This window comes from Girardinichthys multiradiatus, chromosome 24, assembly GCF_021462225.1.
Source record: "Girardinichthys multiradiatus isolate DD_20200921_A chromosome 24, DD_fGirMul_XY1, whole genome shotgun sequence".
Classification (NCBI taxonomy): domain Eukaryota; kingdom Metazoa; phylum Chordata; class Actinopteri; order Cyprinodontiformes; family Goodeidae; genus Girardinichthys; species Girardinichthys multiradiatus.
Window position 1 is genome coordinate 18,969,774 of NC_061816.1, and position 13,539 is coordinate 18,983,312.

At 40.7% G+C, this 13,539-nt stretch overlaps 1 protein-coding gene across 6 annotated transcripts; it reads right to left on the minus strand.

Moving 5' to 3' along the window:
- Positions 1–10: 10 nt before the first annotated feature.
- ical1 (islet cell autoantigen 1-like) lies at positions 11–12,858 on the minus strand. 6 transcript variants are annotated; one of them, XM_047355012.1, is made up of 15 exons: positions 12,740–12,858; positions 11,280–11,312; positions 11,023–11,197; positions 7,948–8,020; positions 7,738–7,861; positions 7,449–7,647; positions 7,243–7,368; positions 7,060–7,158; positions 6,881–6,963; positions 5,581–5,630; positions 5,365–5,409; positions 5,027–5,215; positions 4,393–4,677; positions 3,052–3,147; positions 11–2,968 (listed from the first exon to the last, which is right to left on the minus strand). In XM_047355012.1, the coding sequence occupies exons 2-15, from the start codon at positions 11,288–11,290 to the stop codon at positions 2,853–2,855; spliced, it is 1,671 nt and encodes a 556-aa protein (XP_047210968.1). In that variant the 5' UTR covers positions 11,291–11,312; positions 12,740–12,858; the 3' UTR covers positions 11–2,852. The 6 variants fall into 6 exon arrangements, with proteins under 6 accessions (XP_047210968.1, XP_047210967.1, XP_047210965.1 ...); XM_047355011.1 differs by having other exon boundaries at positions 11–2,965; positions 5,359–5,409; XM_047355009.1 differs by having other exon boundaries at positions 5,359–5,409.
- Between the last annotated feature and the right edge of the window lie 681 nt (positions 12,859–13,539).

The following is a 13,539-nucleotide window of genomic DNA, read 5'->3' on the forward strand; positions in this document are numbered from 1 at the left end:
TGTTATTGAATTGAGAAATACATTCTTTTATTTTTAGTGTGAAAAGTAAGATTTACACTTGATGTGACAGAAAAACTAGTATTCTAGTAGTAATTTTCATTTGCAGTAGAATTTAACAGAAGTGATACATAATTGTGTCTTCTATGAGAGCGAGGATATTAATATTAAAAATTATAGATCCAAACAAATTTCCCAGCTGAAGATTTGGTGTATTTGGACCTTTTTCACTTTCCGGAAAAAGGCCTTTCAGAAACAAATTTGCACTAAATCCCTATGCAGCATTTAAAGTTGTCCGAAATGAACCAACACATGAGGAGCAATCCCTTTTTGATTCCATAAAATATGGATGCTCATAATACACAGCACACCAAGATAAAATAATCGATATTTTGATTTAGTTTCATGGTTATTATCTGGTATCTTACATTGCCCAGAAGTATGATCATTCTGTCAGTTATTTGCAATCAAAATAAATCTTCTTGGCCTTAGAATTGCGATAATGAAATCAGCACATGGGATTTCAACCGTCGTGTTTTTAGAGTTTGCACACCATGAATTTCAGTCTCACAATGTGGACAATTCACAGCTTAACGTTAAAAGACTACATTTCAACCAGACTGTGCATCACATGTTGAGGCATTGGTATCCACTGTATCATTGAATGGCTCAGTTAGCTCTGCTTCTCCCAGTTTAGCAGTGAGAAAATCCTGAAAAACATTGATTACCTGCAATATTAATTTAATTATTAAAATCAGAATAAAGGCTAAAAAAGCCAAGAAAAATTGCTGACTGACTGACTGGGTGTAATACTTTATGACCAAATAACAGCTCCTACAAAGTTATTTCAAGTTCTGGATCAAAATGGAAAAACAAAATGGAGTATGGAAAAATATCTGTATATATACCCAGACATTACTTGTGGAATTGTCTAAATGATCTATCCATCCATTTCCCACCTTTGATTATTCATCCATCCATCCATCCAGTCTGCATTTTTTCTGCCATATTTAATTTTCTAAGCCTGCCCACTGTAGAAATATCTGCCTTTTTATTCATTTCCTAGAAGAGGGCTAAAAAGAACAGAGATCCCTGTAGTCTGGAACTTAAGACGTGATTCTTACAAATATGTAAGAATCCTAAAACATCCTGTAAACAACCTAAATATACAGTTTCATTTCTAATAAGCAGAAGTTAACACATGAACAGTGAATTACATAAAGTTACTCTAACAAGTGTTAGTTATGGTCAAGTTAGGAAGGGTTAGAGTTAGCACTTAGGAGACATGTTGACTTTCTGGTTTTACTTTATGCGGTGGCCATTTTATCTACAGCTGAAAATATATTTACCCAACTGGGTGGTCTTTGCTTACTCTAATGATTTTATGAGATGACTACATTTCCCTACTTTTCATTTTCTGGCTTTCCAAATCCCCAATTTGTCACAGAAAACAACATTGCATCTTCTACCTTTACAAAAACAAACCTTGCTAGATCAAGGCAGCAGGTAGAAACACCAGTTTCTAAAATTCAACTACAGCTTGCCAAGGCTGTCTTAGCTGTTAGAGTGCACTTTCTAAAATATTGCATCTCTCTCTTTCTTCTGTCTGTGTACCTAGCTAATTTTGTTTGGCTGCAAAAACAAAAGATGTGCAGACAAGTTCTTCTGCAAACAGATTAATATGGCAGTAACAGCAACACGTGCACAAAGCAGGGCGAAAAAAAAACAGCTCAAATGATAACAGTTGTACCAGTAGGCATAGGCTGATTTTGACTTAGTTTCAAAATCGCTAAAATGTTCCTTCCTATCATTCCTGCAGATCCTATTAATGAGACACCAGAGAAAGCAATGGTAGTTTTCTCTAGTTATATGGAACATAGAGTTACACAGAACTCCCCCTCACCCACTTCTTGCTGAGCACTACCAGTCAGCTGGTTGAAACAAGGCTACATTTCCCTTGCTTACACATAAAGAAAAGTCTGGCTTTTTGGAAATTGATTAGCTTTGAAAAACACAGTCAGGGCAATGAAACTAAAACAATGGCACTAATTACTTCTATTTGGGCAATCCTTTTTCCATTACATAGCTGGAAAACTACCAGCAGCATGACTGCAGGGTTGCTACTTGAGCAGTTAACCCAACTAATTACCCAGCAAATATCAGCTTGTTATATTTGTTTTACTCTGTAAAGATCAGAAAGACAAAGTATACTATTAGTACTAGCTATTAGATCCTGTTACACATTTTGGCTTTTTAAATACCATGAAAATGTAGTTTTTACTTATACCGGCCTATGTCTGTATACAGGCAGATAAATGATGAATTAGTATGTTGTTACTGGGTCCTTAAAGAGAGCTAGGTGATTTTCATCATACGGATTTCTGGTCACATTCACACCATTTGTCCTACTTCCTTACACATGCATCATTTGTGACAAGTATGTGGAACTTCATACAAACCATTTTCAGCATAAAGACATTTTTAAAATCCATCCTGAATGTTTGGATACGTACACACAGCAAACGGACACACGCCCAAATAAATCAAACACCAAAAGCACACAGCCTACTCCAAAAAACAAAGGCGGAGCCCTGACATCCTCCCTAACATCCAGGCGTTGTAGTAATAAACAGGTAACACAAACCACAGCAGCTTGTGTGTGTCTTATGAGTTGGTGTTAGGTCTGTTACAGGAACTCAGAGACGTTGATGGTGACAGTTTAACAATCAGCTCAAAGTGTTTGCTGTTTCCAGCTGAAAACAGCCTCTAGGGAAGTGTGTGTGTTCAATCATGATGGAATGACAAATACAGATTTTTCACAAGAGTGAAGGTACACTGAACATGCTCAAAGAGCTTCAGGCATTGAGCAGCTCATCAGCGGAGCGTCCAATGGCGTCAGGGTTGGAGAGAGGGTCGAGGTCTGCAAACAGGTTGAACCACGCAGACATGTCTTTGGATCCTCCTGAAGCTGCTGTAGGAAACATCAAATGAAAGGTCAGGTTTAAAAAAAAAAAAGCAAAAAACAGGTGTGTTTTTCTGAAGCTGAGCATGTACCGTTGGCTGCAGATGTGTGAGACAGAGGAACTGCCTGGTTCTGACCAGGGGACAGCTGCAGGGGCGGAGCTTGGAACATGGGTGGGGTCACCCAGCCTAAAGTATGCAGGGGAAATAAGATGGATGAAAACCAGTAGCTTGTGAAAGTATTCGTACGTCTTAAACTTTTTCACATTTTGTCACGTTACAACCACAAATTTTAGTGTGCTTTATGTGACAGACCAACGCAATGCTGCACGTAATTGTGAAGTGGAAGAACAAGGATATTTTTGGGGTTTTCGATATTTTTTAGAAATAAAATACTGAAAAGTATAGCATGTATTTGTATCACGCTCAATTTTCTCTGATACCTCGAAATAAATCAGATGAGACTTAAAGATATATTTTTGTTGGTTGTCACTATACTAACATTTCTCCCTTGATACCAATAGTAAGAGACAGTGGCAATTGCTCAAAGACTGCAAGGGAAGCTCAGCTTCCCCTAAAATGTCAAAAAATAAGTGATCAAATATATACTGTTGTGTGTTCATGTCATTGACTAAATATGCGCTACAACGCGCTCAACTTTTGTTCAGAATCAGCTTCTTATCGCTGGTAACGACGCGGCTTTCCTCTCACTCATTCCCGCAGCTTCGCTGTGCTTTAAACAGTGAGTTCAATAGCGAAGCAAAAATGCTGGGCTTTGTCCCGCGTCTCTGGGGGTCTATGGGGCAGTGGGCTGGCCCGGACGCTCAGCTTCTGCATGATGATTGGATAATCTGTCTGAGGCTGAATCCCTTTTTTGATTGACAGCGAAATGAGCGAATCAGCGATCTTGAAATTGAGCTTCCCCTCCTTGAAAGACCAGCATCCGCCACTGGTAAGAGAAATATTTGACACTCGAGAACATTTACTGAAGGCACTTTCTAGTTAAGAGGAAAAATTATGAAATATGATTTATTGCTATAAAGCCAATGTTTACTTCCTTAATTAGGGCAAAACCAATTAATACAGGACAATCCAGGAAGAAAACTTGTTAGAGGCTGGAAAAGACTTGAGACTGAGGTGGAGGTTTGGAGCTGTAATCACAGCAACAGGTAGTGACTCAGTGAGACTAAATACAAATATTTGCCACACTTTTATGATTTTTATTTATTACAAACAAAATAAAACATATCATTTTCCTTCCACTTCACAATTATGCACTAGTTTGTGTTGGTCTATCACATAAAACCTCCCCCCAAATAAAGTGAAGTTTGTAGTTGTAATGTAACAAAATGTAAAAAAGTTCAAGGGGCTTTAATACGAGGCTGTCACCTGTTACACTGTGTAACAGGATAACTTCGGTGCCGCGTGGCTGACCTGAGGAGCTCAGACTGTGATCCAGCAGCTGTGATGGCAGGAAGCCTGTAGGGCTGGGAGGGTGTGAAGGGGGACGGGCTGCTCCTGCAGCTGCTGTAGGAACGCTGGTTGGATCGAACATTCCAAAGGTATCCTGCCACTCGCTGCTAAACTCATCACTGCCCCCTGGACCTGGGCTGAGGAGGTCCTTCAGGAAAGCCATGTCGCTCTGCTCACCATCTTCCTCCCCCTGTGTCAGACTTGGCTCTGAGGGGAGCAGCAGACCACCTGACAGCAAACTGTCACCTAAACAAACAAAATGAGAAGAAAATGACCCTGTGAACGTAAGAAAATGCAGCAGGCAAAAATCTTGGTAAAGACGCACTTTGACAGTGAACATTTGAAAAACACAAAGAATGAAAGAAGATTATAACCAGTCAGTTGGCCATCTCCAGTAGAAGCACACATCTTCAAATCGCCCCGTGCTTAACAGCTGGTAGGAGAGGTTTGAGCTGATTATGTTTGATTAGGAAAATAAAGAAGGCGAGTTTTCCCCCGCAGCCAAGTAAGCTCAGACAGGAGGAGGAGAGTAAGCGCAGGAGCTGGAAGTTAGAATTCAACGTGAAAGGGTGGAGAAAACACCCGGCCAGTTTACCCGAGACAAGCTGCTGCGGGAGGCCTGACTGGAAGCTTCCAAAGCTACAGCTCTCATTCTGGTCAACGTCCTGGGAAGGAGGCGGGACCAGGGGTTGGAGAGGCACATTTGCTGGGGGTGGTATGTCACAGGTCATGAGCATAAGGTCGCCTCCGGAGTCTGTAGAGAGTCCTCTGAGGTCGTGCATGGCTGGAATGGTTAGAGTAGTGTTTTTGGTGTACTGAGATCAGAGGCTCACTATAAAAGCTTCCCGTTCACAGTAAGAAGCTACAATTCTATGTGCACAATTTACAGAATTGTTGGCTGAGGAATACAGATACATACAAACATACCCTTACCACTTTCACTAGCCTTGCTCCGCCCATCACTGCTGAGCTTAAGGTCTGCAATGGCAAACAGAAATATCACTGATGGGTTGGAGCTTTGACTCTAAAGTAAACCGAACAACAAAGATTTTTACTACATCACATGAGTCTCTTTAAGGGATTCTTACAGGTTGTTGTTGAATGTGTTTGAGTTATATAGTGTTTCAGCCAACAGGGGGCAGTACTGACCTGAATCAGATAGACTTTCTGCTGGCTTGTCATCCTCCAAGGACACCAAGCTGAGAGGAAGGACAAATAAAAACATTAGTGGAGTTGAGAAAATAAAAGAGCAGTATTTGTGGCTAGAAAAAGCATCTTGTTGTTTCTAATCAAAACTTTTTCACACATTGCCACATTATTACCACAAACTTTATACTATTTGTTCATTTTCATTGATACACCAACACAAAGTAGTGTATAACTGTGAAGCGGAAAGGTTATGATTTTACAAAAAAAATCTGAAAAGTGTGCAGTGCACTTGTTTTCAGCCCCTTTTACTCTGATACTTGTTTGGACCAAAGATGATGTTTTTGGTCTACATGAAAACACTATTTTTGGTGGAAAACTAACAACAACTCAACCTAAAAACACCATTCCCATGGATTAACATGGCAGTAGCAGCATCATTCTGTAAGAATGCTGTTGTTCAGCAGAGACATGGCAGCTGCTCAGAGTGGATGGGAAGGTTAATAGAGCCAATTACAGGACAATGAATAGGGTGAAACTCCACCTTCCAGCAGGACAACCCAGAACATCTAACCAGAGTTACAAGTTTAGATTAAAGCAAATTAATGTTTTAGAATGGCCTAGTCAAAGTCCACATCGAAATCCAACTGAGAATATGTGGCATGACTTGGAATTGATGTGCTTAACCAAAGCTACAACTGAATGGCTTAGATACATTTTCCACACAGGCTAAAATAACCGAGTTGAAAATACTTTGATTAGAAATAGGTTTTTCTAATGAAATTCTAATTTGTCAGTGAAAATCTTACCCTTAAAAATAAATATGAAAAAAGTCACCAGGCTGCACTCTGGACAACCCTGGTTTAGATCAAAGAATATTCATTTATTAAAATGTCCCAGTTAATGTCCAGACCTTAATCCAATTGGAAATCTGTGAAAACATAAACATTTCTGTCCACAGAAAATCCCTATCCAATTTGACAGATCTTGAGCCACTTTGCGAAGACAAACAGGCCATAATTTCAGTCTAGATGTGCACAGCTGGTAGAAACATACTTCAAAAGACTTGCAGCAGAAAGTTCAGCACTAGTGTTGACTCACGGTTCCTGAACAGAAACAGATGTCACACATTTTTATTTACTTCACTATTATGCACCATTTTGTGTTGGCCTATCACAATAAATCCAACTAAAATAAACAGGTAAAATATGTGGAAAAGCTCAAGTGGAATGAATACTTCTACAAGGAACTGCAGGTCTGACTTAGACCCTGGTCTTTAATTTATTGAGCTGCTAAGTTCCACCTGTCTGTGTTGCTCTGCAGGGCCATTACGTCCTTCTCTTGTTTTCTGGAATCTGAGACTTGCTCCAGTGGGTCCCGTAGGTGCTATAGGAAGAAAAATGCTGGTACATTACATATAAAGACATAACAACCTCAGAACAACAGCTCTGATGAGCTAGACTAAAATGAAACCCATAGCACCTTGATTGTGGTGAACTGGTATGGTGTGTGTCCTTGGAAGGCCTCGTGGATTCCTGACATGGCGTTGGCCGTTTTCTCCCAGAACTGCAGCAGCGTTGTCTGACAGAACAAGGGTGAGAGAAATATTTAGTTATTCAAGGCCCAGGGTGACAGAGACATGGTCATATTTAAAGTGGAGTGTACCTGGTAAGTGCAGAGAGAGTGAGAGAGCATGTTACAGCGGCTTGCTCCCAGCATATCCACCTTCTGGCATACATCATTCTTCAGTTTTTCAAACTGGCTCTTCGTCTCCCTCACCTGGGCCTGGACCTGAGAGCAGGAACAGACAGCAACTATAAGACAACACAGAAGGAGAGCTGAAGAATGAAAGCTATCCAAACTCTTCCTGCCTTGCGGAACTTCTCCAGCTGTTTGTAGGTGTCTGGGTCCAGTTCCTGAGAGACGTCTTTCATCCAAAGCAGTGCTCCCCTGTACTCTGTGCGAGCCTTCTCCATACGGCTGACTGTCAGCAGTGTGTCGGCAATGGCACGCCGCCGGAAGGTCTCCACTTCCTGATACATGCGATGCAACGACGGGCAAAGTGCCATTCTACAGAAACGAGCAAAAGCAAAAACCTAAATACTTTAAAAAGCTTTTTTTGCCCCAGTACTGGACTGACCATCATCATCTGCTGCTGACCTCTGCTTGGCTGAGCTACACAGGGCCTTGCTTGTGGCCTCCATCATGCCGCCAGCCTTAGTGCGATCGCGTTCAGCCTGGAAACGCAAAAACAGGCCGAGCTCATTCTCCTCCTGGGACAACCCTGAGGACAGAAGAATAAAAAATGTTTCAGGCTCTGTATTTAAAAAGAACATGTCAGAAAATGACATAACAGCGGGTCTGACTCACGTGTGATTCTGTGCTGGTACTTCTCAATAACCTTCAGCAGCTCTGTGCACGTCCACTGAACAGAGTGGAAGAACTGCAGAGAGAGACACACAGTAAGACTTCTCCACCCAGACAACATGCTGCTGCATTGTAAACACTGGAGGTCAGGGGTTGCAATTTACTCCCATCATCTTGTTGACTCCTACAGTGACCTGCAAATGTTTTGGCATTTTGTTACACTACGATGACAAACGTCAATATATTTTTTTGGGGATTTATGTGATAAACAAACATAAAGTAGTGCATAATTATCAAGTGGAAAGCAAAGAAGGCACCGCTTTCAAAATATTTTACAGATACAAATCCCTTAAATAAATTATTGTGGAATGTATTAAGCTTCATTTTCTCATCAACTCTGCAAATGAAAAGCATTCCCACAGCATGATGCTGCCACCACCATATTTCACCACAGGATGATGTGGGGTGTTTGTTTTCTAACATGCACAGCATGTGGATAAAAAAAAAATGATTTTATCTGATTTATATGGGGGCAGCAGAGTAAAAAGGGACAGAAAACTGAAACTGAAAATTTAAAGAACAAGGCATCAGGTTTCTTGAAACTCATTATGTGTCTGTAGATGTCTATCGGACGGCTGCCTCACATTATATGCTGAGGGAAACCTCTGTGACCAGAAGAGGAGCTTGTGTCATAGCAACAGTGGGAATCTCAGAGGCTTTACAGAAGAGATAAATAAATAAAAGTCCATGAAGTTCACAAAAATTATTGAAAGGGCCACATTTAAGGGTAAAACACACAACCGGTGTTTTTGTTAGCATCACCACAAACCTTAAACTTTAAACAAGGCAACAGGCTGACTCATTGTTTGTTTCCCTACAAAGAAGCACAGTGTGCTGCCTGCTCAACACTGTAAATGGAGGCAGCTGCACATGTTCAGAATTATTCATTAACTGGAGAATAAACAGAGACCTACTCCAGCCTGTCTCCCTCAGCAGTGGTCGAACACCAGTCAATGTATGGAGCACTTCTACTAGACATGTTGTTGTGGTGGCAGCAACCAGATGGACTGATTAACTAACACCGTGTGTATGTTATAGAAGCTCCTTTGTTTGAGTAGCAGCAAAAATCGATTAGAGGCAAGTATAAACTTAAGTCTTTTAAACAAGCATTACAGCACATTCAAGTCTCTTTACAACATGCCAGGATGGAAAGGCATCAGCAGTGGCATCAAACTGCAGGTGAAAATCAATCCGAGAGCTAAGTGGAGTACTAAAATACAAATACAGATTGTTGTGGAGTGATAAACTTACTTCACTGGGAAAAATGTTATTCACAAGTGGAAAGTTTTAAGACATAGGCCAATTTTGAAAGCAGTGGATGTCCCAGCAAAGGTCAAACAGAGAAATTACAAAAACCTCAGGGGGTCCATCTCAGACTCTACAGGCCTCAGATACCATAATAAATGTAAAAAGTTCATAATGGGGCAAACAGGAAACAAAGGAGCAAGTGTAACTTGTTTGAAATGGTTGCCAGGAGAACACATCATCTCGTTAAAATCCAAGTTCAGCCTCATTTTAGATCCGTCCATCTTCCCACAACTGGTGATAATCTCCCTGCCAAAAGCTCTCCCACAGCATGATGCTGCCAACACCATGTTTCATAGTGGACAAGGTGAGTTAAAGGTGAGAATGTGGAAGATCTAGATAAACAGAACGTGAGTAGAAAACTTTTGGTTGTTTTCTTTTAACAAAGAAGTGCTTAAAACTGAACCTGTTTGACCTCCCCTTGTAAACAGTCAAATTACACTTTACCTGTCTGGGATTCACAATAACAACAAAACACTTCTCCTAGAAAGCTTGTATTAATCATTAAACTATGTCAAACAGAAGCTATGACTATCAATTTAAATGTGCTTTCTGATTGATCAATAATGTCAGAGTATAAAAACTCTTTAGAACCTACACAACCTACACAAATGACCTTTCAGAACAAGGCTAGAACGTGAAAAATCCAACCACCTAGGCCCAGTCTGGCAACACCAATACTCTCTTGGACAGCAAAAGGATACAGCCACGAGTTAGATAATCCCACCATGCTACCACCACTCCAGCGCCATGATGGCGACGTAGTTTAGCGAGGAGGCCAGTGATCAGTCGTGCTTCCCGATAAGAGTGCAATTTAAGCTCACAGATATTTACCAATGGCGAACAAAAGTAAATCAGGGTGCAGCGTGAACACATTTTGGTGTTATAATAAGCAACATCAACAGCATTAATCTCAAAAGGTCCCAGATTAAAAAAAGATACTTCAGGTAGCATTTTTTCAAAGCTCACGGAGCACAAAGATAAATTCAAACTGAGATAACAACCTGTTGCATGGTGAAGGTTAGGTAGCCCTAGGGCTTCTGTGCTGAAGCAGATCTGATCTGCTCATTTAGTGCTTTGGTGATAAATTTTGGCTGTTGGGCAGGAGGGGTTTTACTCTGTCCCCTTTCTGATCTCCATGCCAGCAGGGATGAATCTGGAGCAAACCGGCAGCTGGATCTGGTTTCAGAGCGAACAAAAAGCTCACAGTTTATTCCTAAATATTCAGTGCCCATCTCTCTGGTCAGAGCAGCAAACAAGATGTTTACAAAAACAGAACTGTGACAACCATGGCTGGATGAGGACCAGAGTTTATCTTGTTACCATGCACAGTCAGGAGGATATGAAGGGAGGAACAAACATCTCACTGTTAGAACTCCAAGCGAGTTCGGAATAAAGAAAAGGTTAATATTTTAAAAGAAACGTCATGCCGTCTCGGCAGTACGGTGGAGGATCTGTGATGCTGTGGGTTTGTCTCTGTTCCAAAGGTTTTGGGACCATGTTAGGGTGTCTGACATCTTGGACTCTTTAAAATAACAAAACACTTTAAATAAAATCCTGGTAGACTCCAGAACAATGCAAATGGGTCATTAGGTATTTGGATCATCTGGTTATTTCAGCACAGAAATGGCTGATCACACCTCCACATCCTCCTATAGAAAAACCTACAATGCTACAAATAAGCAGGCTGTGTGCTGCCAACTGAATTCCTACCTCAAGCTTGGCATCCAGGTCAGCATCTGAAGCCACCACATACTCGTCCTCCTTCTTGCCTGTAGCTTTGATCAGGACCTGTTTGGTCTTCCAGAACTTTTTCTGCATGCGAGCCATCATTGAGCTGTCCTCGCCCAGCAAACCCCGGCCACCGCTCAGCATGTCCCCAGCAAACCTGGAGGCAAGGGATAATAGCTCGATCTCAACTGTGTGGTGGCAGTTTTAATCAAATCAAGGTGCATTTAAATGTTACATACCCGTCCATCATTGGAAATCAGCTGGTTTCTGTTCTGAAGGAACCAAAAAAAACAAAAAACTGTGAGAGTTTTGATAAAGAGAAATAAGGTTTTTGTTGGTAAACTGTTTAAGATTAACACTAAGTTGAAGATACAACTCACTGTTGTATACTTTCCACTGACAAAGGGATACTATTAATAAAAGCACAGACTGAGAATAAAGTATTGATTTCTACAGCGGGGAACAAGTTAAAACGTTTTATTAAAATAACAACTCTACTGCTAATTCTGCTTTGTGTTATTTTGGATTGATCACATCACAAGAGGTAAAAGCATCAAAAACAAATGCATGCCGCACTTTAAAGATTCGGAGATAAAAGATATGAACATGCAAAACAGTGTATTTGTGAAGTATTTTTGAAACTTGAATATTTTCTCAAAAGTTTGATGGCATCTCAGAGACGGTTTCATTAAAGAGGAAAACAAAACATGACCTTCTAACTTCTATTTAAAACAGAAAACCAGTTATTTCTCCAGCAGCCAAAATAACAATACATATTATAACACTTATATTAATTTTATAGTTAACACTTCTTTATCACTTTGATTTTGATAAACAGACTAAATTAAAAATACAGAAAAAGTGTATGTAATGTAGGGGCAGGTGGGGTAAGGGGCATACCTTTTATCTTATGCTCAATACATAAATAAAAACTTTGGTTCCCAAAGCCCTTTCTTTGGCAATGAAAAATACAAGTATACACACTTAAATATACGATTCTGCTGGCCTGTGCCTTGTGTGATGTCATCAGACATGTATGCTTGGCAGCTCCTATGTTGGCCCACTGTATTCTGGTAAATAACGATATACAACAAACAAATCCAAAAATGACCCCGACAACTTCTGCTATAGATACACAACTATAACTTGAGGGAGTTTGGATGATTTTACAGTAAAAAATGGATAGCAGCTTTAAACGAAGACTGAACTCCAGGCTGGCAGCTGTGCCGATTAACCCAGCGAGTTATAATCAAGTTACAACCCGTTATTATGGCTTATCTGTGGCTGGACAAAGCTGATGAAGGCTACAGGCTAAGTGGGCTAATTGAATATGGTTCCCGGAGCTGAGAGAAGAGACCTGCGACCTAAGAGCAGCTGGTGTTAAAGCAGGTGTTCGGTTTCACTAAACGCCCCTTTGTTGACAAGTGAAAAACTCAGAGGAGTCACTAAAATATATGTTACTTCTAAGATAAATGTCGCGATAAAGTATAAAATAGTTCGCGAAAGTCGACAAAATAAGCGCTAATTGTGTTTCTCTGCTAGCAACAATTTAGCTAGCAGCAAATGTCACTTGGAGAACGTCTCAGCTGATGAACATTTAACGCAGCGACTGACCCGTTAACAAGTCGGGTTACATTTTTCCTTTCTCTTCCTCTCTACTGTTCCGTATAAATGTGAACTTAGGAGGATAAATGACTACCTTCCTCTTAGTGTTGTCCAGCGGTGCGAGCATCTATGCGGACCAGCTCGGCTAACCTCCTCTCCCGATAGCCATCATCTTCTGAGTCAGAGAAACAGGATATGCAAACCCGCTGCAATGGCGTCATCTAACCACAAAGCGCCGCTGTTCTTCAGATTACATTGAAGATCGTCTATTGTGATAAAAGCTCTTTTGACAAATATGTTCACCCTTTGTCTCCTAAGCAAACGTTCACGTTCACCTTACCTAAACACAGAGTTTCTCACAAGACTTAAATAAAATGTTATAAATAGGGAACATCTAAATACAGATAAAACAGTGAATTAGTTTTATGGTATGATCTAGAGTGGCAGGTCTTTGTTGCCAAACCAGTCTCAGCAGGAAAAGCTTATCCACAAGTCAGGAAGCACGAGGAAGTTCATGAGGTGAAGCATCAGCTGAAAGGAAATTAAAATGTATGAAACCTTTTTGATTGACCTCGAACTTTAATAATTGTTTTATATAATAGTTTATTTATGTATATGCAAAATATTAGAGAACCTGGCAGAAGTAGTGAAATCCCTTAAATATTTCTTAATTTTGTCATGTTACAAACCCAAAACTCAATGTACTTAATAGAAAGTGGAACACCTCCCGAGGAAGGCGTCCAGGAGGCATCCGGTATAGATGCCCGAGCCACCTCAACTGGCTCCTCTCAATGTGGAGGAGCAGCGGCTCTACTCCGACCCCCTCCCAGATGTCCGAGCTCCTCACCAATCCGTCTGTCGATCTCCCGCTCCATTTTTCCCTCACTCGTGAAC